At 39.5% G+C, this 24890-nt stretch overlaps 1 protein-coding gene across 3 annotated transcripts in view; it reads left to right on the top strand.

Moving 5' to 3' along the window:
- The window catches only part of ARFGEF2 (ADP ribosylation factor guanine nucleotide exchange factor 2), a 33754-nt gene extending 9081 nt beyond the window's left edge, over window positions 1-24673 (top strand). For 2 of the 3 annotated variants that reach the window (XM_031059106.1, XM_005423694.2), the window contains exons 7-39: window positions 341-412; window positions 681-829; window positions 1210-1340; window positions 1873-2107; window positions 2370-2469; window positions 2692-2831; window positions 3320-3428; window positions 3940-4141; window positions 4869-4980; window positions 5557-5762; window positions 6623-6707; window positions 6799-6970; window positions 8089-8240; window positions 8428-8556; window positions 8888-9046; window positions 10152-10299; window positions 11137-11236; window positions 11998-12038; window positions 12109-12278; window positions 12895-13046; window positions 13197-13369; window positions 13778-13938; window positions 14789-14919; window positions 15028-15157; window positions 15601-15736; window positions 16560-16698; window positions 16841-16895; window positions 17146-17260; window positions 17531-17661; window positions 18668-18836; window positions 19224-19362; window positions 20422-20539; window positions 21217-24673. In XM_031059106.1, coding sequence (XP_030914966.1) covers window positions 341-412; window positions 681-829; window positions 1210-1340; window positions 1873-2107; window positions 2370-2469; window positions 2692-2831; window positions 3320-3428; window positions 3940-4141; window positions 4869-4980; window positions 5557-5762; window positions 6623-6707; window positions 6799-6970; window positions 8089-8240; window positions 8428-8556; window positions 8888-9046; window positions 10152-10299; window positions 11137-11236; window positions 11998-12038; window positions 12109-12278; window positions 12895-13046; window positions 13197-13369; window positions 13778-13938; window positions 14789-14919; window positions 15028-15157; window positions 15601-15736; window positions 16560-16698; window positions 16841-16895; window positions 17146-17260; window positions 17531-17661; window positions 18668-18836; window positions 19224-19362; window positions 20422-20539; window positions 21217-21393 — 4538 coding nt within the window. In that variant the 3' untranslated portion in view covers window positions 21394-24673. The remainder of the gene's footprint in view (window positions 1-340; window positions 413-680; window positions 830-1209; window positions 1341-1872; window positions 2108-2369; window positions 2470-2691; window positions 2832-3319; window positions 3429-3939; window positions 4142-4868; window positions 4981-5556; window positions 5763-6622; window positions 6708-6798; window positions 6971-8088; window positions 8241-8427; window positions 8557-8887; window positions 9047-10151; window positions 10300-11136; window positions 11237-11997; window positions 12039-12108; window positions 12279-12894; window positions 13047-13196; window positions 13370-13777; window positions 13939-14788; window positions 14920-15027; window positions 15158-15600; window positions 15737-16559; window positions 16699-16840; window positions 16896-17145; window positions 17261-17530; window positions 17662-18667; window positions 18837-19223; window positions 19363-20421; window positions 20540-21216) is intronic. The other variant, XM_031059107.1, reaches the window with a different exon arrangement.
- Window positions 24674-24890: the final 217 nt, after the last annotated feature.

The following is a 24890-nucleotide window of genomic DNA, read 5'->3' as shown; positions in this document are numbered from 1 at the left end:
TGTGACAGAGCCGCTCTCAGGTAATTGAAGTCCTGTGGTAAAAATGGTGCATATTATGAAGACCATATCATCAGCACATACTGCATCTTAATTAGAAATGTTTGTAACAGTTGATAAATAAAAATGACAAAACAACTGCATTAAAAATATCAGTGCTTTGATTCAAACAGCATAAAGAACATCAATGAGTATTTTTTAATGACTTCTCGCAATTATTTTCAATGAGAGCTGCTGAAGGAAACTGATAATTTTTTATGCTTCTGCCTTTGTCATGTTTTTCCTTTTAGTCTTCTTCCTAAAGAAAAATACTAAATTAAAAATTCTCTCTGTGTTTCATTAGAGGAAACGATTGATGGAGGAAAGGAAATGGTTCAAGGCATCTTGGAAGATGTGGTGGATTCAGCTGTGAAAGGTAGTAAAGTCTTCTAAAGTAAAATAGTTCCATATGTATTGATTATAGAAGCATGGAAGTAATTTTTGTTACTAAGTATCTTAACAAGAACACCCACTAAGGCAGCAAGAACAGGTTTTGATTGTATCACAATATTCTTTTGCTGATAGCTGAGAAACTTTCTAGTTTGCCAGTGCTACTTCTCTGCCACTCGGTAGTAAAGCTTCACAAAGTCATGGGATAGAAAACTCTTGCATGATTTTAATCATCTTTCCATTTTCCCCTTTAGTGGCTGAAGAAAAGCAGGTAACAGAACCTGTCAAGGCTCTGCCTGTGTTAGAGACTGCGGATACTCTTCTTTGTGGCTCTAGCAATGAAAATGTACAAACAAATGGGATTCCAGATGATGGGCAGTCTGTTTCCTCCACTGATAATCTGGTAAATAATTGCACTGGATGCCAATATACATCTACGAAACAAGAAATGTTTTTATTGTGACAACTAATAGAGTGAGATTTGGCAGAAGAAAGGGACAGAAACTCTAATGTATGTGTCCTACTCAGATTCAAAAAGGAAGCAGCAGCTGCAATTTAAGCATATATTGAAAATACCTGTCCTAAAATTTAATATATTAGTTGTATTATAATACAGAGTGGAGACAGAGACAAAGGGTCAGTCAACATGTGTGAAAAGATCCAGATCCCTTGTAATCCTGTTTAGGTTTAGTTTAAACTGTAGCTGATTCTCAGAGGAGCTGTGAAATCTCGTAATTGCTCTTTGTCTCACTGAGGGTCTGTGTTGTGTTTCTTATTTTCAAGGAAACAGATGTATCTGGATATCAAGCTGCTGCCAGATTTTCCCATGTTCTACAAAAGGATGCCTTCCTTGTGTTCAGGTCATTGTGCAAGCTCTCCATGAAACCGCTGGGGGAAGGACCACCTGATCCCAAGTAATGTGACAGGATTTATTATTGTGTCCTCTCCTGGTAGCTTTTAGAGACAGTTAAGTTGCTGCTGTATAGTTAAGCAGGTGTTAAGCAGGTGTTCAAAATCCACTTGTCAGGCCCTTGGTTTAGTTAGCTTGATGAATCTAGGATTTAAATACTTTAAATTATTAAAAATTCAGTACTTGAGATTTTTGGTTTTTGTATAATAGGCTTATTAATCTTACCAGTTGGAGTGGCCTTGACTATAGTATTTGTGAAGCTTTTGGTGGGAGAGTGGGGAAGTGCTTAAGAAGAACTGAGCTGCATTTATTAGGCTAGTCTAAGATGTTAATATTACTGAAAAAATTTCAAATTTGGATGGTAGAAGTTCAAAATTCACTTGGCTGATTTCCACCCTCTTGCCTCCTGCATTTAAATGAATCAAAATAGCAGTCATTTCTTCCTTATGTAGAAGAAATGTGCTACAGTGCTAATGTTGAATGTAAGTATATACTAAGAAAATATAGAAATACATTTAATGTTGAATTTTTTCTAGATCACATGAATTGCGTTCCAAGGTTGTGTCTCTCCAGCTGCTTCTCTCAGTGCTGCAGAATGCTGGTCTGGTTTTCAGGACACATGAAATGTTCATCAATGCAATCAAGCAATATCTTTGTGTAGCATTATCTAAAAATGGAGTCTCTTCTGTTCCTGATGTGTTTGAGCTCTCTCTTGCCATCTTCCTCACACTGCTTTCAAATTTTAAGACCCATTTAAAAATGCAGATTGAGGTGAGAGACTTTTATTCTATAAGTTGCATATGCTCTAGTTCTCAAAATACTGTTCTCAAGTTAAAAAGACAGCTAGAACTTCCATTTTAATGTCTTAGTTTGGTTTGCTTACAAAACTAATATATTACTACTGTATCCAAATTCTAATATGCATGAAATATTACTCTTGAAGAGAAATTACTGAACAGAAATTAATCTGTACTTTTGATGTGGTTCTAACAAGTTTCAGATTATCAAGTCCTTAATCTTATTTATTTTGCAGGTATTCTTCAAAGAGATCTTCCTGAATATTCTAGAGACTTCTTCAAGTTCCTTTGAACACAAATGGATGGTGATTCAGACTTTAACTAGAATTTGTGCAGGTATTTCCACTGTGTAAAAGAATCACTTCTTCTGGCAGCAGATGAACATTATTTTGCAAAGAAATGTCACGTATCGTGTTTAAGTATGAAAATTTGAATTTGATCCTAGAGTGCTTGGGTTAAATGTCTGGATTCATCTGCAGTGCCTGCTCCAGCTGGCTGATTCCTTTTAAAAATTCTATTGACCAGAATCCTAATACTTCCATTTCCTTTTCTTTTCAGATGCCCAGTGTGTAGTGGATATATATGTTAACTATGATTGTGATTTAAATGCTGCTAATATATTTGAACGTCTTGTAAATGATTTATCCAAAATTGCACAGGGACGAAGTGGGCATGAGTTGGGAATGACACCTTTACAGGTAAGGAAAAGAGCTTTGAAGATAAGGTACTATTGTTTCATAAACAGTGTTATCTTTGCATTGTTACAAATACTTCCAGAGGTTCATGTTTTCCGTAACCTACTGATGTTACTTACTTTTTATTAGTTTAATAATTTGCAATTGGATGCTGAAGCAGTGCCATTAATTACTTGGTGATTTTGCTGCCTGTTTGCACTGTGAGACCAGGCTGCTTCTGGTCTCTTTAGTTTGACTGCCAAGGGAGAGAGAGCCAAATGAGCCTTCCTCTTCCTCAGTTAAATTTCTTTCTTTCTGAAGCTCATACACCAGTGGTACTGTCTGTGGGGTTTGCTTTACACAGACTTTATGCTATATCTCCACCATAAGCATTTTATTTTTAAGATTATACTTTTCCAGTCCTTAGAGGGAGACTATTGTAGAGACTGTTCAGCATGGTTTGTTTGTTTGATTTTTCTTTTTTTATTTTATTCTTCTTCTTCATGTTTTAGGAACTAAGCCTGAGGAAAAAAGGACTTGAATGTTTGGTTTCTATTTTAAAATGTATGGTAGAATGGAGCAAAGACCTTTATGTGAACCCCAATCATCAGACTAGCTTGGGTAAGATTGCTTCTGTATGGAGAGACTGATTTGTTTAATCAGTTCATTCTTGTGTTTGTTCACTGTTTGGAAGCTATTCAGAAGTGTGGGTGCCAGGTTTGTACCTTAACAGTTTGTTTACACAAGTGAGGTATTTTACAAACAGCTGTTAGTGCTGTTGCAGTAACTGATTCTCCAAGTGTCTGTTTTGAATAACCAGGTTCTGTGGATGAGATTTAGCCAGGCCCTTGTCTCCTATAAAGGCTGATGTAGAGCAAGACATGCAACCAGTCTTGGAGTTACTAAGTTGAAGTACATGAATTTCTCCATAGATGCTGCTGGATTTCTGCCTTTTGTTGGATTATTTTGGACTTCCATCAATAGAGCATCTTCATGTAGTATAGTGCAGCCTGCCAAAAAGTATACATGATAAAATAAAAATATTAACTCATAGATATCTACTTAAAAGTTCTGTAACTAAAAGCTCTTGACTGAACAAGGATAAGTTAAGTCTCACCTTGTTTGTAAATAGGTTCATATAAACCATCTGAACAGGAAATGGCTGAAGGTAAATGCCTGGACACTGGAGGGAGACGGAGTAGTGTCAGTTCCTTGGACTCCACTGTGTCGTCGGGAGTCGGAAGTGTTGGTACCCAGACTGCTGTCCCAGATGATCCAGAGCAATTTGAAGTCATCAAGCAACAAAAGGAAATAATTGAACATGGGATAGAACTGTAAGCCCAGTATGACAGGAAAACAAAAGTTCACTTTAAATAAAATGTATTGTTTCTTATGGTCTCACAGTCACACCTGTAGGGACACTTACAAATTGATGTTAATGCTCAAGACTGTTGCCTGCTGTTGTGAAAAAACAGTGGTGGAGGCTGTTGTAGTTAAAAGGAGTTTCATAAAATTCTGGGTGGAGTGGAAGGGGTTTTCACAGCTTTCCTTTTTACTGGCTCAGCTCCACAAGAGTGTGTACGTCTAGAGAGAAGTTGGTTTGAGGGTCACAGTTGTCTTGCAGCTCTTACATGATTTGTTGTCCTTTATTGAAATAGAGTATGAAGAATTAAATTATTGTGCAGCTATGCTTTGCTTGTCTTTCATTAATTTGAAGGTCTGCATGTCTGTAAATGCTAGAGAAAAGTCTTGAACAGCAACATTTTAAACATTTAATGTAGAGTGTCAAATTTTTCATGTTCAAAAAGGTGAGTTTTGTGGTTTTTCAGCAATAATTTCTAAGGTTATCAGCAACTCAGTGTACCTTATGAGGTGGAGCCTATGGTGTGATACAGGTAATAGATTTGTTGCACATTCTTTAACTTTTTTCCTAACCAGAAAGAAAAGATGTGGAGCTACAGCACAGAATCTTTGATTTATGAGGACTCTGTAAAACTCAAATTTTATAGGCTGTTATATTTTTAATTGTATGTCAATTTCCCCGTGTTTTTGTCTGAATAGGTTTAATAAAAAGCCAAAGAGAGGAATACAGTATCTACAGGAGCAGGGAATGCTTGGCACTACAACAGAGGACCTGGCACAATTCTTGCACCAAGAGGAACGCCTCTGCTCTGTAAGATTACATGCAGCACATTTATACCCTTGCCCCTGTACCTTCAGCCCTGCCCCTGGTATCTGTGTGCCCCTGCTCTGGAGTTCATATCTTAGAGAAATGAGCGTGCAAGGCTCCTCATGGACATACCTAATGCTGCAGCTACCTGCTGTTTACTTGCTGTCCCAGGCTACTCAGTAAAGTACTGTGTTATAGTAAAGTTCTGGAGGGTTCTCCATCAATGGAATGTGCATTTTGTCTGTCCCTGGAGGCTGGAGGGAAACAGAGCAATGTCCAGAGCAAGGGAGGATCGTGTGCTGCAGTGGCAAAGCATTCTCTGCTGTGTGTGCAGCTGGGCACAGTTCAGCTTTCCTTGGCACTGCAGTAATGCAGATCTTGCCTTTGGCAGTGAGGGAGGCAGGAATATGCAGACTGAGGGGGCATATCTGGGACCCCTGTCCCTCCCTTGGCTGCTCTGCCCATGCGGCAGCGTGTCAGCTTTATGGAGCTGACTGCTGTGCAACTCTTGGCATAGAAGCCCTCTTGCAGAGCTGGCACTTGGATTGCACAGTAATAACTGTCTCTTGTGTTTTTTAGACTCAAGTAGGGGAATTTCTTGGGGAAAGCAGCAAGTTTAACAAGGAAGTGATGTATGCCTATGTAGACCAGCTTGATTTCTGTGGAAAAGACTTTGTCTCTGCTCTGCGTATATTTCTGGAAGGTTTTCGTCTGCCAGGTGAAGCCCAGAAGATTGATAGATTAATGGAGAAGTTTGCTGCTAGATATATTGAGTGCAACCAACGGTAATTCAAACCCTTTCTATCAGATCAGTGCCCAAAGAACATTCCCTGGCTGTACTGTTGTGTGGCCCTTAGGGGCAGGGGATTGATTAAGCCCGTACCAGGCCAGGAACTTTTGCAGGCTTGTGTGAGGAGGAGATCTTGCTGCTGATATTGGATAGGAAGGATACTGATGCTGAAATCCCAAGTACTTGCTAAAAGGAATTACTGGAAAAGGAAAGCCCTAAGTACGTTAAAATCCAACAGCTAATACAGAGACAATTTTAGACGAATGTAGATCAGTCAAGTATAAAAAACTGTATTAAGCAGTAGAAATGGCTAGAATTAAAAAAATTCATGACAAAAACAACTAATAGCATGTTACAGTGCTTTTGCTTGCCTGTTAGATGTGGAACAAAATGTGTATGTGTTATTTGATATCAAATAGGCAAAGTTGCTATTGTTCCTAGTGCAATCAACACTGAAGTTTAGTCAGGCTTAATTAGTTCCCTTTCCTTAGTCCAGTTGGTGTATCAGTGGGTTGGTTTTATATCAATCTTTATGAAACTCTGTGAATAAAAAATAAGCTGTCATTTAACTTCTTTAAGATTATACATTACTGTTCTTTGGGTAATCGTTAGGGAATGTACTTGAAAATCTCAGTCTAGTTTTCAATATTGCAAAGATGATGCACTTCCCCACCCTTTTTATTTGTGTTTTAAACTGCTAGGGCTTTGATGCATTTCTAATGGTTAGCTTCAGGCTTTGTTGGCTCTTTGGTTGAGTCCATAGCACTTCTGGGTATTTTTCTTATGTATGGAACTAGAGCTAATGGATTGAGGAACTGGGAGTCTATAAAACTGTTTTGTTTTTTCCTCCCTCAGGCAAACACTATTTGCTAGTGCAGACACTGCCTATGTTTTGGCATACTCCATTATAATGCTGACTACAGACTTGCACAGTCCACAGGTAAAAATTTTAAAAATCCAGACTTAGAGGAGTACAAAGGTCCCTGGAATTTGCATTCAAAATCTGATATCCAACTTATTCCTTCTTACAGGTAAAAAATAAAATGACCAAGGAGCAATACATTAAAATGAATCGAGGAATCAATGACAGTAAAGACCTGCCAGAAGAGTATTTATCCACAATCTATGAAGAAATAGAAGGAAAGAAAATTGCGATGAAAGAGACAAAAGAATATGCAATTACAACCAAGTGTAGTAAACCAAGTAAGAAGGAACTAGAAACTGGGAAGACCACAGTGCTCTTGAACTGTGGCAGGAACTAAGGGATGGCACAGTGGTGTGCAGAGTCCTCGTGAAAATGCCTTGGGGCAATACATAAAGTACATTTGGAATGGTTGATAGAGGTATATGGAACAAAGCCGGCTCAGTTACAATTTAACACTGCCTTCTGTGGTGGGAAGAGCTGTGTTGGTGCCTCTGGCACCACTGCAGAGCAGCACTAGAAACCAGATCTCTTGGGCTTTTTAAACACGAGTGTGAGGAATAACTCGAGAGGGAAATTACTTTGAAATTAACTTGTTTTTGTGTGCTAGACTATGAGCAAGGGCTTGATTTGGGCTGGTTTTTTGTCTTTCTCCATAGCTCAGTGGCTGGGAGGTGTCATAGTCCTTGTAGTAGCGTTTGAAAACCAGAGAGATTGGAGAGTTTGTCGTAATCTATAGTCACCTCTCCTTATACAGACCAAATGAGGGCTTCTTTGTGTAGCATGCAGTAGAAACCAGTATCCCCAGCTGTACCCTACTTTTACTCAGAATAACTGGTACTAATTTAATTCAAATTTGTAAATTCTGAATCTTCAGCATAGTGGTTTTCCCAGTATTTTTATGCTGTTTGCAGGTATTCTCAATCAAAATAGGAACAAAATTAATTTGCTTGAAAATGGAAGTTGCACCCTGTAGTATAAGGGTAAAAAAGCACTAAGTTATTAATTTATTTGCCATGGTGATGAGGGCTTGTTTTGTTTTGGGGATGTGAGCTTAAGAAGACGTAGGGTTTTCCATCCACTTTTACAGGCAGAATGACTTAATAGAGTATGCACCTCTGACTTGGAGCAGTTAGATAATAGCATGTGTTATATAGTAAAGGGCTGAATTAGTTATTTTGCACAGAATAACGTCTTAAGTATGGGTGTGGTTTTTAGTGCTGGATTTCCTTGCTTGCAGCCTGGGGCAGCCTCCTGACTTCGAAGATTTTGCAAGATTTCTGTCTTTAGATTTTATTTGCAATACCTTTATTTAACATTTTGTGATGCTCAGTGTGAAGAGAAGGAATATGCTCTCGTAAGAAAAGCAAGCAATGTCTGTGTGTGGTGTTCCCCTTAGGTGTAGCTAATGAGAAGCAGCGGAGGTTGTTGTACAACTTGGAAATGGAACAAATGGCAAAGACAGCCAAAGCCCTCATGGAGGCAGTGAGCCATGCAAAGGCACCTTTCACCAGTGCCACTCACCTGGATCATGTCAGACCCATGTTCAAAGTGAGTGTCAGGTTCTCACTGTATCTTTGTTGTGAAGAGTTTAAAGCATGGGAAAAAGAGTGGAAAATGACTTTGAAAAGTTTACTAATGAAACACATGGACTCTTTGGATATATTTGGCTTCAGTAACCAGTGTTTTGGGCTAAAGCTGTAAGAGACCTCTGAATTTAGTTTCTTCCTCTGTTTAGCTTGTCTGGACTCCACTGCTGGCAGCTTACAGTGTTGGCTTGCAGAACTGTGATGACCCAGAAGTTGCGTCGCTGTGTTTGGAAGGAATACGCTGTGCCATCAGAATAGCCTGTATCTTTGGAATGCAGGTTGGTGCCAGACTTAGCCTGGGACTCGCTGAGGGCCATGTGGGCTCTGGGAGGCAGGTGAAGAATTACAAACAGCTTATGCATAGAAGATGAAGTGTCTCATCTGCTTCCTTGAAATGGTAAAAGGTCTTGATGTAATCAAGCATTTCTTCAACTCTGCTTTTCTTGCTGAATCTTCTATTAAGAGCGTTTGCTGACTGGCATCCTACTCTTGTTCAGCTGGAAAGTGCTCTGACCGTGCCAGCTATCCATAGAAGAAAAATTTGTAGTCAAGTTGCTTTCTCTGGTTCTTTGGGGACTTGATTTTCGTGCTTGTTTCTCTCCCTTGTAGCTTGAACGAGATGCTTATGTACAGGCCCTTGCTCGTTTTTCCTTGTTGACTGCCAGTTCCAGCATTACAGAAATGAAACAGAAGAACATTGATACCATTAAGACACTCATTACAGTTGCTCACACAGATGGCAACTATCTTGGCAATTCTTGGCATGAGGTAAATCTTTATTAGTTTAAATAGTGAACATGGTGTCATATTTTTTCTTCTACTATCAGCTCCCAGAACTTACTCAAAAATCTGAAGAAAGTGCATTATATTGTTAAGTTTTTGTGTTTTTTTTCTAATATGTAGATAAAAATAATGCACTGCATTTTTTTTGAAGACCCTGTGGATACTGTGTGACAATATTGTAATTTTTACGGCTGCATTTGATATAGGATTTAAATTATACAAAAAAATCTCATTTGGCTTCAGAAAATTTCTCATATAAACTATTGTATTCTTACTCATGGAAACAAAGATATTCTAGTTTACAGGTCCAGACTTGTCTGTGCAATGTTTGACAACATTTACATCATAAGCACATGAAAAATTAGGGCTAAAATACTTTGGTGGATGATTGGTAAAAATTAGCTATCAGGATTATATGCATTTTCTTAAAGCCTATTTTCCAAGAGCAATTTTATCAGCTCTAAGTCTGTGCTGTTGGTAAAAGGAGCATTTCTGCTGCATTATGTTCTCTGGCTCTAGTCTTGGACTACATGATATGAGCCAAAATGTACTAGAGCTGACAGATGCCTCAGACCTGGCTCACAGCACATTCTCCTGAGTGCTTGTGCTAGCCAGCGGATGTGGCTGTGGGAGAGGAAGAAGGAGGCAAGCACAGCTTTGGCATTTAAACTCTCTAGGTTGGAATGTTGTCACTCAAGTTGTGATAGCTGCAATGTTTCAGTCTTTTCATCTCTAGGACAATGTAGTCTCTAGAAGATCAGCTCCAGTTTTTTTATAGTCTTGAAAGTTGATGGTGTAAAAATAATGAAAAGGTATCCTTTAGTAGTTAGAGATCCAAGTTAGATTTTGGAGCACTGTTTATTTTATTCTTGTATTGGAATGATTCATGGTGGCTGATAGTATTGAATGCAATCAACTTAATTTTCAGTTTTATTAGTAATGTTTTAGCTCCATCAAAGCTCTTATAACGCAGTGCTGTTTGAATGGTTGGAGAACCTAGGAAGATCGTAAATATTAAACACAAATATATGTTAAGAATAAAAAGATGGTGGTGTGCAGAAACACAATGTTAAATTTCTTTTGGTTTCAGATCTTGAAATGTATTAGCCAGCTGGAACTGGCACAGCTCATAGGAACTGGTGTGAAAACTCGGTATTTGTCTGGCTCTGGGCGTGAGAGGGAAGGCAGCATTAAGAGCTATGCCTCTGCAGGAGAAGAGTTTATGAGCCTGGGATTAGGTGAGATTATTAATCCCGAACTTCACAAAACTGCACATACAAGTGGAGTAAGGATGTTAAAGAATCCTCAGTGTTATAACATACTTGAATATATTTACTTGCTTCCAGGGGAAGCTGTATTGGATTAATGAAACTGTGTATTCTAATATGTGTTTATTATTAGCAAATCTGTTGTAACTGTAGAATTGGGTTAAGCTATTTAATAACTACGCCACATTTATTTGTTGGAATATGTTGTTGTCAAAACTGTTTTGCTGTACGAACTCATGGTTTTGTTAAAAGTATTCATTAATAGAAAAAAAAAGCCATTTATTTTTAGGAATTAATAGATGTTTCAGTTGGTTTTCCAAAGGAGTTTCATATCTTTACATGTTGGGCTTTCTGTTCCAGTTTGTGTTGTTTCTGCAGTGTGTACAAGAAACAAATCGTAGATTTTTGTCTTAAATTAGAGGGACAAGGCAAGTTGCATTAATCTTTGTAAAACCACTAAGGGAACAAATTAATTTTTTTAAAAACTTTGGAGTGGATGCTATAATGATGATTACAATCAATACAGAACTGTGTTCAGCATTAACTATTTGTAGCTGACTTAGAGTTCATCTTTTAAAATAGTATTTTATCTGTTCCAATTTTATTAACAATATCATATCACCTTAATTTAATAAATATGATGTTTAGCTGTGTAATAATCTGGCAACAGCACTATCTGCTCCATATAAATTACATGGTAGCTAGAAGCAGTAGTCACTTCTCCTTGTCTACTTGTTTGATGTTGGAGTTAATATAAAGTCATTATTTCCTAATGGCAAATACTTTTTTTAAATGAATTTATGGCAGGGAACCTCGTTGGGAGTGGGGCTGACAAACGGCACATGGCGAGCATCCAGGAGTCTGTGGGGGAGACCAGCTCGCAGAGTGTGGTGGTAGCAGTAGACAGGTACTGACAATGTCGCCTCTGCACTCTTACCTAAACCATCATCTTTGTCATCTGCCTTTCTGAAATGTTGTCTAAAGACATGCTTCTCTCCTAAACTATTTGTTGGAATGGGAGTTCTTAGTAACCACTGGTGCAATGGTGCAAGTCTGCACAGTCATATATTCAGACTTGCAGTGTTTATTCTAACCATGGACATGTCTCTTACCACATCAAAGTCCAGGACATTCGGCAATGTTCTCCGCTTTATCAGTGTTCTATATGGACCACTATCAGCAGTCTGAACTCCTCTACAGCTGAAGGGCAAGAAGGGACAAGAGTGCATCCATAGTCTTTCTCCTGTCTGTTTTGACAGCCACAGCCAACTGTATTCTTAGAGGATATTAAGATCAAAGGTGGCTGATAACCAGTAAAGTCTTGTAGCAAAGCTTTCTGTCTGTTTATTGTCCCCATGAAATTTAACATGCTGTCACCCAAATGAGTGTTCCAGTATAATTTGGCCTGGGTAAACTTGTGAGCCTGTGCCTGTTGCTGCAGTGGGGTAGGAGCATGGTAGGCTGTGACTTGGTGCAGGAAAGAGGATGCTTAGACTAAGGAAAGATGCATGTACTGCTGCCAAGGAGCAAGAATACAAGAGGTGCAGAGTTCATGGCATGGAGAACTGTGAAGTACATCCAGATGTGCTGACCTTTTGCTGCAGCTCTGAGCTGTAACCGATTCTTGCGGATGTGCAGCTGAAACTCCAACTCCTGTATTTGTTGTAGGATATTCACGGGCTCCACAAGGCTGGACGGGAATGCCATAGGTACGTATGGTGTGTTCCAGGGCCCCTGGCACAGGAGCAGCCTGGCTCACTGCAGGCTTCTCCCGTGCAGTTGACTTTGTGCGGTGGCTGTGTGCTGTGTCCATGGACGAGCTGGCGTCCCCGCACCACCCACGCATGTTCAGCCTGCAGAAGATCGTGGAGATCTCCTATTACAACATGAACCGCATCAGGCTGCAGTGGTCGAGGATTTGGCATGTGATTGGAGATCACTTCAATAAGGTACTCTTTAAACTAATATTACACAATATGCATAAGTAGTGGGACTTCTTTAATCAGCTTTCTGTGTTGTTAGTGGTTTGAACTCTGATATTGAAAAAAATTCCATTTGAGGCACCTAAAAGAAGCACCTACTTAAAAATCTAAAGTGTACAAATATAAATGTTTATAGGAAGGATCTTTAATTATATACTCGTCATTATATCATTTGGTATTTTTGTAATTTGTCTTTTTCTTCAGATAAAATGCCAAGTTAGTTTTCCTCTGAAATGTACACAAGTGATCCTTGAATAACAGTTGTTTTCCTTGGGAAATTGAATCATGTTAGGATGAGATTTTTAACCAAAGATTCAATTTATTTCATTGTACTGTGTTTTAATTTTAGCACCTAGCTGGCTATTACAATTCTGCTTGATGCATTCAAAATCCATGGGTCTGTTTAGATGGATGTAATGAGAGAAATTCCCCTTCAACAAGAACCCCTTCTTTCCCAAGCATCAGAATACTAGAATGTGCTAGCAGTGTTTAGTGGGCTGAGATGGAACTTGAGTGACGAATTTGTTACTCATATAAATGACACATTAATTGATAAGTGTTTGAAAATATGCTTTTCTTCTAGGTTGGGTGTAACCCCAATGAAGATGTTGCCATCTTTGCTGTAGACTCATTAAGGCAGCTGTCAATGAAATTTCTTGAGAAGGGAGAGTTAGCCAACTTCCGCTTCCAGAAAGACTTCCTAAGGCCTTTTGAGCATATTATGAAGAAAAACAGGTGTGAGGCACTGCAATTTCTGCTTTAGCTTTAGTCCCACTTAAGGATGTCACTTGGTATGGGTCATGGTCATGTACAGGGAAGTGGGGGAGTTACTTTGTGCAAGTGTAAAGTAGTCTTGCATTCCTTTCTCTTCTTTTTTTTTTTAAGATCTCCGACTATTCGAGACATGGTGATCCGCTGTATTGCTCAGATGGTGAACTCTCAAGCTGGTAACATTCGTTCTGGCTGGAAAAATATCTTTGCTGTCTTTCATCAAGCAGCATCAGACCACGATGGGAATATCGTAGAGCTGGCCTTTCAGACTACAGCACACATAGTTAGTAAGTAATGCTTGACAGATGCATGCACCAAAATTAGCCTGGCTGCTGTGAGTCAGCTTCAAAAGGCTCATCTGAATAAAGCTTTTGTATTTCCAGGCAAGTAGACATGCAACCTTGCAGACTGTTTAAACTCTGCAGCTGAGTCAGACCCTTTAAGTCTCTGGAATGCTATGGACAGGACAAACTAGATACAGCTATTCTGCTGTAGAACTTAGGAATGTGGTTAGTGAGGTGGGACAGGGAAGAATGCAGAAGAGGGCAAAGAACCATATTTAATGTAGAAGATCTGGCTCTTTTGTGTTTGTCTGATCCATAGCAGTATGCCATGGGTGACGTGTCTAGATTGATGCAGTTTATCTATGGATTTTAATATCAGTAATTTTTAAAAAGTGTATTTGTTCTTCACAGCAAATATTTTTCAGCAGCATTTTCCAGCAGCAATTGACTCATTTCAAGATGCAGTAAAATGCCTCTCTGAGTTTGCCTGTAATGTTGCCTTCCCGGATACCAGCATGGAAGCCATCAGGCTTATTCGCTATTGTGCAAAATATGTCTCAGAAAGACCACAGGTATATTTGAATTTTTACCCCTGCTGCATTTTCATACTCTCTTCTACTGTTAGATGGAGATCAATTACTAAGAAAGGGCTTTCATACTCAAACTTCAATTGCAAGTGTTTGTATTCAAAGCTTATTTGCATTAAGGAGAAATTTTGGTAATATGTAAGCAGTAAACTAGGGCTAGTTAAGTAATGTTAAGTCTTGTAAGTCCAAATGGGAAATAACTAAATTAAATAATCTTTGGGTTTTTTTTGTTTTGTTTTGTGTGGGTTTTTTTTGTTTGTTTTTTTTTTTTTTCTTGTGGTGTTAAGATGACTTGGAAAGCAGTGCTTCCTGTTCTGTCACCCTAGTTATGTCTAGTGCAGTTGGTTACAAATGTGTATTCTTCTCCATCAGTCTGTTGTGTGAATACTGAATGTAATAATCACTGGCTAGGGAGAGCCTGGAGTTACATTGCAGTTGCATGTCCCCAGTGCACACTGCATTCAGTGTACCAAAGACTTGTAGAACTGGTTTCTGCCAATTTTAGATTTCCTTTTTATGAGTATTGATATAACAGTTGTCTGTCACTGTTAAAGTAGCTTTCTAAGAAGTCCAAACCTCAGCAACTTGTAAGGCCTTTACCCGGACTGAAGTAAAAATGAATTGAAGTATTTATTTCCATATATTATTTTCTAGTATTTTTGCAAATAATTACATCTCAGAGCTATACTTCTGTTTTGCAGAATTTGAGTGTTACAGTACGAACTAAGCTAACTTTCCAAGTTTCTCTGTACCACTGGTAGTATCTAAATTTGTTACATATAAAGATTTTTAAGATAATTTTTTCTTTAAATCTTTTTTCCTACTGATCTTCAAGGTATTAAGAGAATACACAAGTGATGACATGAATGTGGCTCCTGGGGACAGAGTATGGGTCAGAGGATGGTTTCCTATTTTGTTTGAACTTTCTTGTATCATCAATCGTTGCAAGCTAGATGTTCGTACAAGGTAATAATGCTTTTCTTTTTTTCGTTTTATCTTTTAATTCATGTAGTGAAGATATCACAGGAATACATTTTAACATCTGTTCCTATGCTTGTTTGGGTTTGTTTATAGAGGCTTAACAGTGATGTTTGAAATCATGAAGAGTTACGGGCATACCTTTGAAAAGCACTGGTGGCAAGACCTGTTTAGAATTGTGTTTCGGATTTTTGATAATATGAAACTCCCTGAGCAACAAACGGAGGTAAAACCAAAAATAAAACCCCAAAAAGCAAGCATTCCCTAGAGTTCTCTTTTTAAGAACTTGCATGTCTGAGTCAGCAGTTTCTATTGACATCGGATATGGCCACCCCATACTGCCCCAGACTTAACTAAACACATTCTGTATTCCTTCGAATTCTGTGGCATGAATGAAACTTTCCACAGTCTAGTGACCTGTGTGTGTGTCCATGTGATTATTTTCAAGAAGAATATTCTTCTTCTGTTGTAAACATGTACAATTTTCTGACCATTGTTCATGTGGCCAGCTGAGTGCTTCTGATAAGACATCTGTGGTCATGAGGTTTTTAGTTCTGAGTTCTCCTCTCCTCAGAGCTGTGTCTTTTGTTGACCAGCCATGTATAAGCCAAGTGTTGTAATCATGCAAGAATCCCCATAAAACCAAAGACTTTTCATTTTCTGTCCCAGAAATCAGAGTGGATGACCACGACATGCAACCACGCCCTTTATGCCATCTGTGATGTGTTCACACAGTTCTATGAAGCTTTGCACGAGATCCTTCTTCCTGACATACTTGCACAGTTACACTGGTGTGTAAAACAAGGTACCTTATTTACCTGTATCTTTTGAATAAATGTAGTTTTAAATGGTCATTACTTAAGGGGAAGGTTAGCTGAATTTTGGAAGAATAAAAGTTCCCATTAGGACAATATGTTTTGCAGTAGATTGATGCAGTATCTTGAATATTTGAGCATCAATCTTTTTATTGAGTTAGGCAACTTTTTTGTTACTGTGTCCATAAGGGACTCATGGTGTTACTGTGACACAGCAAAAGCTTTTGGAGAATGGGTCAATCTTCTGAACCTTCTGCCAACAAACTTTTGTAGTTTGACTGCAGCGATACATTACCTCCTTTATTTACACATAGAGATACATGCATGCATTCTGATTTTTTTCTTTTTTATTATTTGCTGGCACCTGCTTCTTCCCCCTTCTCCCAGCCAACGAGTACTTCTAAATACAGCTTTGTAAAGAACATGTTTTCTTTCTGGCTCCAAGTCTTACACATGAAATCCTGCATCTTACTACCATGGAATATTGGGGGCCGATCTTGAAGTAAATCATAAGTTTCCGATTGCTGCTTTTCCTTCCTTTTTCTCACTCTATGCTTCCCTTCTGCTTCTGCCCTGTCTTTTGTTTTCCCTAGTTGTATTTCCATCTCATGAAGGCTATTTTGAAAGTCTTTTTTTTATTCAGTAGGTTCTTCAGCTTCATATTGTTGTAACATATTGTATAGGTAAGGTTTGAGCCAAGAGACTCTGCATTTCACAGTATTGGTAAAAAAATTTAATGGAGCAGTAATAGGGAATACTTAATTTTTCCTTGATATTGTAGAAGTTGATAAATATGGAACATTTCTTTTACAGATAATGAGCAGTTGGCACGGTCAGGTACAAACTGCCTAGAAAACCTGGTAATACTCAATGGACAGAAATTCAGCCCTGAAGTCTGGGGCCAGACATGCAATTGTATGCTAGAAATCTTCAAAACAACTATTCCTCATGTGTAAGTTCGTAAGTTTAATTCTTATATTGATACCCAATTCTAAAGCAACAATATTTACCTTTTTTTTTTTGGCTTTTTTCTGTTTTGTTTGATTTTTGTTTGATGCTTTTTGTTGTTGTTTTGTTTCTTTAACTCTTTGAAGCTTGCTGACATGGAAGCCTGTAGGAATGGAGGAAGATTCATCTGAAAAACACTTGGTAAGAGTTAACTCAGGGTGATAAACTGACTTGAAGGGTTTTGTGTTAGGTTAGCTTTTGAAATTTTTTGTAGTCAATATAGTTGTCAAGGAATTGATAGTAGATTGTGTTTGGTGTTACTGTAAAAAATGATGTAAAGAATGGATGCAGAAAACCTTTGAATCTAGGATTAGAGAAGTCCTCTGAAAAGTGATAGCTGGTTGGGAGTTAGTGTTTCAGATTGTTGGAATTGCTCTGCACTCTCTTCTAGGATTTGGACCTAGATCACCAGTCTTTAAGCAGCATGGATAAAAATGCTTCTGAAAGAGGACAAAGCCAATATTCAAATCCAACAGATGAGAGCTGGAAAGGTGGGCCTTACACAAGTAAGGAAAACATACAAGCTTTTTCAATGCACCTTTATAGCCAGTCTTAATTCACTTCTGCAGCTCTCTACAGAAAGTTTTGGGGCAGTTAAACTTGGGATAAGTCTTTGCAATTTGTGATTATGTCTTGCAGTGAGATTTTCTCTTTAGAAGATAATTCACAGCATTACTAAATACCAAATTATTAAGGGGAATGTCATATTTTGCTAGTTTACTGTAAGTGAATAATCATTAATTGCTTCTGAAACTTGTGTTGCTCCATTTCATTAGACCAGAAACTATTTGCTGGCCTCCTGATCAAGTGTGTGGTACAGCTGGAGTTGATACAGACCATTGACAACATAGTGTTCTATCCAGCAACAAGCAAGAAGGAAGATGCTGAGCACATGGCTGCAGCTCAGGTACCATCAGACTTACTTGTAACCTTGTGGTGACAGTAAAGTACAGACTATGGAACACTCTGACATGTTCACAAAATAGTCTGCTCCTGACTTTTAGCATTACCCTGAATGTGTGTGTAAACTACTTTTAAGTTGTGATTTTTTTATCTGCCTCCAGTGTTGCCTGGTGCTCTGCCTGTTGTAGTATTCTATTACCTTACTTTTTATTATCAATGTAATAGATTATAGTTGTTTTATCATGAATACATACTATCAAAAATTGTTTTTGTTTGTTTGGGGAAAGCATTCTTTTCTGCTCATTAGACTGAGTGTCTTCATTTAGCCACAGCTGAAGCTCCGCTCAGTCTCTGGATATTTGCACTGGAAGTTGAACTTCAGCAAGGTCAATGGTCAAGATTTCATTCATTGCTGGCTTCAGAGATGTCCCTGTCCCTGAAAGTTCTGATTCTGGGTAGTAGTGCACAGTAGCTCTGGCTTTACTGTTAATAAAGCTATAAGCTGGAAGTTCTGGCTAGGGCATTCAGGTAGTGTTTTGGGGATGGTATAGTTAAATTCCTATTGAAATTAGCTAAAAATATTGACCAATTTAATTAAATTTGACATGAGCCAAAGCTGAGGAATTTCTACACTAGGCAGCATTTAAACCCACACTGTTTTTGTTGTTCATTTTGATGTTTTTAGAATTTAACAGACCTACTCAGTCAGCTTGTAGAGAAGAGGAAATGTTCTGTTCTGTATTGCTGTGACTGGAATGTTTCAATAACGGAGTTGTTCCCTCACTCTTGAGTCTTATTTTCATATCAGTAACTAGGATAGATCATAACTTCTCTCTTCTTAAGTACTCCACTAAGAGGAATACGACTCTGATCTTTGACAGGACCACCCTGCTGTGTTGTGCTGCACTAATACTGCATTGCATCTATAAATGGAATTAGAGTTACTGGAGTTTACAGCATGTGCTCTCGCTCGCTCTCTCTCTCTCTGTCCCTCTCCCCCTGCTCTTTAGCGAGACACATTGGATGCAGTTATCCACATTGACACAGAAGACCAAGGAATGTATAAATATATGTCTTCACATCACCTTTTTAAGTTACTGGATTGTCTGCAAGAGTCTCACTCATTTTCAAAAGCCTTTAATTCAAATTATGAGCAACGAACTGTGTTATGGAGAGCAGGTGAGGTTTTTATTTTTATTTGATAAAAATGCTGAACTACACTTCTAACTTTAAGTATCATGACACAGCAATGTGCCATTGCAATCTAGAGTTTATTGGACAGTTGCATGCTTTTATTGCTTGTCTCCTTCCTGGTGACTTGAATAATTCTGTTTGCTAAATTACCTGCTTTTTTTTGGTTAAAGTAGAGCTGCACAGCTGGTACTGCTGTAGTTAAGTATCTTTATAAATAAATCAGAACTCAATCAAAATCAAGGAGGAGGAAATACTGTTTGGACAAGAAGTCATTACTGGTCACTAATGCAGATATTATTGATAAAATTTATTTTTGGCTAGTAATGCCAGCTTTGGATGATCCCTCTTGTCCTGTGTGGGGCTGATTTCTAGGGTTCAAGGGTAAATCAAAACCCAATCTCCTAAAACAAGAGACCAGCAGCCTGGCATGCTGCCTGAGGATCCTGTTCCGGATGTACATGGATGAGAGCCGGCAGGAGGCCTGGGACGCGGTCCAGCGGCAGCTGCTCAGGCAGGACAGCCCTGCCCTGCCTGGGGACAGCCCTGCCCTGCCTGGGGGGACAGCCCTGCCCTGCCTGGGGGGGACAGCCCTGCCCTGCCTGGGGGGACAGCCCTGCCCTGCTGGGGGGGACAGCCCTGCCGGGGCATGTGGCCACTCTGAGTTCACTTAGCAGTAAGGAAGCAATCTACCTATAATAGATGAAGCACCTTCTTGCCTGACATAGGCTTTTCTTTGTGGAAGTGCTGGTGTCTAAATAGCTTTCCCAGCTCAGTACATAGTGATAGAGGTATAATAGGATACGCTAATTGAAAAAGAGTGCAGTATAAGCTGCTGTACACCTGGAATTTAAACAAATGTAGAAAGTAGTTCTAAATTAATATAAAAAGATATTTGGGTGAGTTGGTACATAAAAGTTGAAAGTACTAGTTTCTTATCAAATGTGGAGATCTCCCAACTTGCTCTTGGTACTAATCAATGGATTCTGATCTACCAGCACCTATGGACATGTTAATCTGCTTAGTCCTTCTTTAACTTTTTTAGAGTGTCCTAAAAATAACCATAGTAAGTCGTACAGTTTGTACCTTGTGTTGACAATCTGCAGCAGGGACCAAAAATTTATTAATACAATAATAATTCTTCCTTAATGTATGATGCTGAGCCGTCCAGATCTTTTTTAAACCAGTCCAGATTGGAGGGAGAGCTCTCTCGTGGTTCTGTTGCCTAAGCTGTCCCAATGTCAGGGTCAGGAAATAATGTTTGCAGGTTGAAAGTGACAGCACTTCAATTACAAAATGTTTATCAGGCAGATTAATTTTCCTTTTCCTTCTCTGTCACCAAGTATTTCCATTCAGTTACATGAAAAGTATTTCATTTCAGTCATCTGGAACAATTCCTGTACCAGAAAAAGGAAATTTGTGTAGTTAAAGTTGTTGCATGTGATTGAAAACTTTCCCATGGAAGTGCATCTTGCTTGAAAACAAAGTACACTGAGTGGACAAACAGATCATGTAATCAAAAACTTTACAAGGGTTTTCTTTATGGTTTGTGTGAACTGTGCCATCTCTGCAGTGTGTGCAGTGAAGCCCTGGCGTATTTTATTACTGTCAACTCGGAAAGCCACAGAGAAGCCTGGACCAATCTCCTGCTGTTGCTTTTAACAAAAACACTAAAAATCAGTGATGATAAGGTAAGAAGGGGCTGGAAGTCATGTCTGCTTTTGGGTATGTTTTTCATTCTTGCTTCAGCCTGAGTTCAGTCTTTATTTCCATCCAGGTTAGAGGTGGGCCGTTCCTCACAGTGAGTGCTCTCCTTGCAATACAGCAGTGGCAGCTCCACTGTCTGCAGGCATTCTGCATTGTGGAAATGGGGCTGCATCCGTGCAATTCCCAGTTGTGTAGGAATGCGGATAGAATTACTGAACATTGTGCTTTTTCATATAAAAGCACAATGAGTGTGCAGTAAGGGAGAGGCTTATGCTGTATTACAGCCGCACAGGAATGGTAAGGGTGAATTTCATGCCTGTAAAATTGGAATTCCAGTTTCCTTGGCCGCCTTGGCAAGAATAATTTTCACGATCTTGGCCCTTTGGAGGAAAACCAAATATTCATGTTGCTACAAATAGACTCTGGTACTACCTCTTGGCTGAGAAGTCACAAAACCCTGACTCTGTTTAGGGGGTAACACCAGAGCATGCCCTGTGTGTGCTGCTGCTGCAAACAACACGGAGCTCGGTGCCCTTGGGCCATTGGGAGGGCTTGGGTGAGACCTGGTGTTTTAACAAATTGCTGTAGCCATGAATGTGTCAACATTTTTTATTTTGCTGTAGCAGTCGAGAATGACATCCTGTTTCTGTGTCTTGGCCAGTTCAGGGCACACGCTTCCACATATTACCCGTACCTGTGTGAGATCATGCAGTTCGACCTGATCCCCGAGCTGCGGGCGGTGCTGCGCAAGTTCTTCCTGCGCATCGGGCTGGTGTTCAACATCTGCATCACGGGCGAGCAGGCACGCACAGCTGGCATGAGCCTGCCTTCCTGGTAGCTCCCAGTGAGGCTGTAACACCGGCCTGTATGTAAAGCTGTGTCCAGAGATGGATTGAAGTGGATGGGAAAAAACGGGACCCTGGTGTATCACCACAGGAGCAAGTTATTCTTACCACAATGACATTTGGGAACGAGGAAAATAATCCTGTTCTGTCCATCTTACAGAAGTGTCAGCAGTTTTGTTTAAATTATTGCTTACAGAGTCAATATAGTAGGCGTGCAGTCTCTTTGTTTCAATGCTAATCATTTGTATGATCCAGTATGTCTCTTCTAGTCTTTTATGCACTGCTCAGTCTTTCATCCCAGCTAGAGCTGATAAATCAGCTGGATATCTCCACAGACATTATGCCCCTTGGAACTAATGACTGTATTTGTGTAGACTTGTGGTGTTGGCAAGTGTTCATAATAAACTTGACTGTGGTGGCCAGTGACTACCCGAAATCCCTCTGGGTTTTCCTTTGTGTCCTGGACCAGGCCAGGCAGGGCACTGGGCTGTTGAAGTGAACAGCCTGGAAGATATTCAGAGAAGGTTTTCCTCCTGTTTAGCAAATGACTTAATTTTTTTTTAATATCAGTACTACATCTTCTGAGACTTATTTTTAGTTTTATGGAAGATTTACATCAGGAGCACCAATAGCATCTACTCCTTTAGCTTATTAGGCTTCTGTTAAAGGCAATTTAAGAAAATGAAAAGGCATTCCTTTTCCTTTCATATATTGGCAGATCATAGAGCATACACAGGAACATCAAAAACAAGGCTCAGAAGAAATAAACCTACCTTTTTGACCCTTGAATATAATTTAGCAGTAATGGTGATTGATTAGCAAAAAGTCCAATCCTTAACACAACTTTGCCTCCTTTTACTACAGATCTGCAAGTTCTGATTTGTCATTTTGTGCAAATGAGTTTTGTTCTCAACTCTTAGTTCCTAGTGGCATCTAAAAACCCTGAATTTCCAGAAAACTGCTCTAGCAAAATTAAACAAGTTCATTCACGTGCTCTAAGGTAACAACACAATTCTGTGCTTTGAAGGCTTTCTGTGAAGCAAAATGTGACATGACACCACAGCTTTGTTTGCCCAAGAGAATTTTCTTTCCTTGAAATGCATCACGTTTCTGTAACAATGTTTCTATGACAGGATGCTGTCTTGACCTTTGAAATAATTTTAAATTTCAAGTTTCAAAACTTAGTTCTAAGCCAGGAAAGTATGGCAGGATGAGAAGTTGCACTTCCTAAAATAATGCAAAGTAGTATTAACTGCTGTGCTATCCAGAGCAGCAAACTCAAAATATTAACAGTATTGAAAGAAAAAAACAAACCAACAAACAGCAACAACAACCTACCTACTTGGGTGGAACTAAGTGTATAATATTACTTTGTTTTTTGAGTTGAGTTTCCTGGTAGGATGGACTCAGGTGAGGTTGTCTTTGGATATGCTGCTCTGAGCTGCTGGGAATGTGCTGTCTTTGGAGGGGTTTTTTTGTTTGTTTGTTTGTTATGGTTGTTGTTTTTTGTTTGGTTTGTTTTTTGTGATCTTTTTCCCAGAGGGTTTTTATGGTGCTCCCTCCTTAATACATCAGTTTGTCCTGTGTAAGCATTGTTTGGGAAAGGTTTTACAGCCAGTAGTAGTGACAAAGCGTTCACAATTTATTTTCACTTTTTATTTTTAACCAAAGAAGAATGGTAGTTGTGGTTCTTTGACTTTTAAATGTCCACTAGGTTAAATCTGTACACTGCTGTTTAGTAGAAGGGAGTGAATGGCTATATATGAAAATAGGAGAAGACTGAAAAATAAGCAATGCTGGTATTTAACTTGCTGCATTTGAAATATCCTTTTGTGTTGCATCTCGTGTAGCTGCTCGTTCCCTGGGAATGTCACTGCATTGGGTACTGCAGAAAATGAAGTATTTATTTTAATTCTATTTAAATCTGTAATAATATGCTATTCCTTTTCTTCTGGTTGTAGGTAGTCCTAAGGAAAATATTTGAACCATTATTTTTCAGATTTGGAATGTGTCACTGCCTCATGGAATGTGTTCCCTCATGTCCCGTCAGACACACCTGGCCCAGCTGCATGTGTCACAGGTTTGAAAGCCCTACAGTCGTGTCTTGAAAAAAGTCTCAATTTTGAGGTCTTAAATGACTTCACAGTTGCTTCATGGGCTTTCTTTAGTGTAAGGGGCAGCATTTGTAGTTTCTGTCTGCACGTAGGATAAGGATATTTAATCCATGCTTCTTTTCAGCCTTTGGTCTGAGACTGTTCTCTTTAAGAAAAGCTTTTGTTGTATTTATACCAGTTACAAACTGCTGAAGTTGGATATGTGATATCCAACCATCCCAGGGTCTGCAGAGCATGAAGGAGAAAGGGGCCTGGGATGCAACTGCATTGTCAGAGTCCAACCCTGTCCCGTTCCTGCAGGCCCTGTCCCCAGCACAGCAATAATCAAATAATCAGGGGGTGCTCAGCTTCCTCCACAGCACTCGTGGGTTTTCCTCAGAGAGTCAGGAAGGGCCAAACCCACCTCCATGCCAGCACAGCTCAGCCCTCACAGCTGGCTCTTCGGAGAGCAGGACTGTGCAGTACAAGGTGGCAGAGCAGTCACCCCTCAGACAGGCTGAGCAACAGAGGGATGTGCAGCTCACCCACCTGTAATGGCAGAAATCCTGCAGACTCCATTGCTTTGGTGTTATGAGTCATTTCAGGCCTCCCGAGGGAAGGGAGGAGGAGAGGATGCTAACAAGGAAAACCCTAAACCCTCCCTTTTGTGGTGATTAAAACCTCCCTTCATGTTGCCTCTGTTGTGTCCTACTGTCCAGGAAAAAGTTGTTTTTACAGCAGTTTGTTATCCATGTCTGGTACCTCACATTCTAAACTGCAAACAGAACAATCTAAACCAATGTCCACTACTACAACCAACACCCCCTCAGGTTTTAGCTCAGTCTTAATATTCAGGAAAAAGATTAAAAATAGTAACTCTGTCAAAAGTGCATCTCCCTTTAATCTGTGACTTCAGTTTGTTCAGCACCTTTGTTTAAAACGTATGTTTTCACATATTTAAAATGCCTGAGTTTTAATATCTCTGTATTAAGTGCATTTACTATCAATAATTTAAAGACTATTCCTTGCGAATGGATGTATAGAGTTCTGGGAGAATACCAAAATTATATAATATGAAAAACTATGTAAAGTTTTCTACATGAAAATACAATGTACAATAGTTATAATATTCCATGCTTTAATCAAGTGATAAATCAATAAAGTTTTACGAAGTGTTCCATTTTTGTTCAGGTGCTTCCTTAAGCGGCTCAGAGGCTTCGGCGCCACTCGAGCTTCTCTGCAGGGTTGGGGGGTTCCGGTTCGTGTTTTATACCGCACGCTCCGTCCTCGTCGCTGTTCCGCCGCGGGGCCAGGCCCGTTCCCTTGACAGTGCAGGCGCTCGGATCGGGCCCCGCTCGCCCCCGTCCCGGGGCTCCGGCCCGGCCCCGCTCGCCCCC

This window comes from Geospiza fortis, unplaced genomic scaffold, assembly GCF_000277835.1.
Source record: "Geospiza fortis unplaced genomic scaffold, GeoFor_1.0 scaffold361, whole genome shotgun sequence".
Lineage (NCBI taxonomy): Eukaryota > Metazoa > Chordata > Aves > Passeriformes > Thraupidae > Geospiza > Geospiza fortis.
Note: the sequence above shows the minus strand (reverse complement) of the source record. Positions and strands in the feature narration are given on the sequence as shown.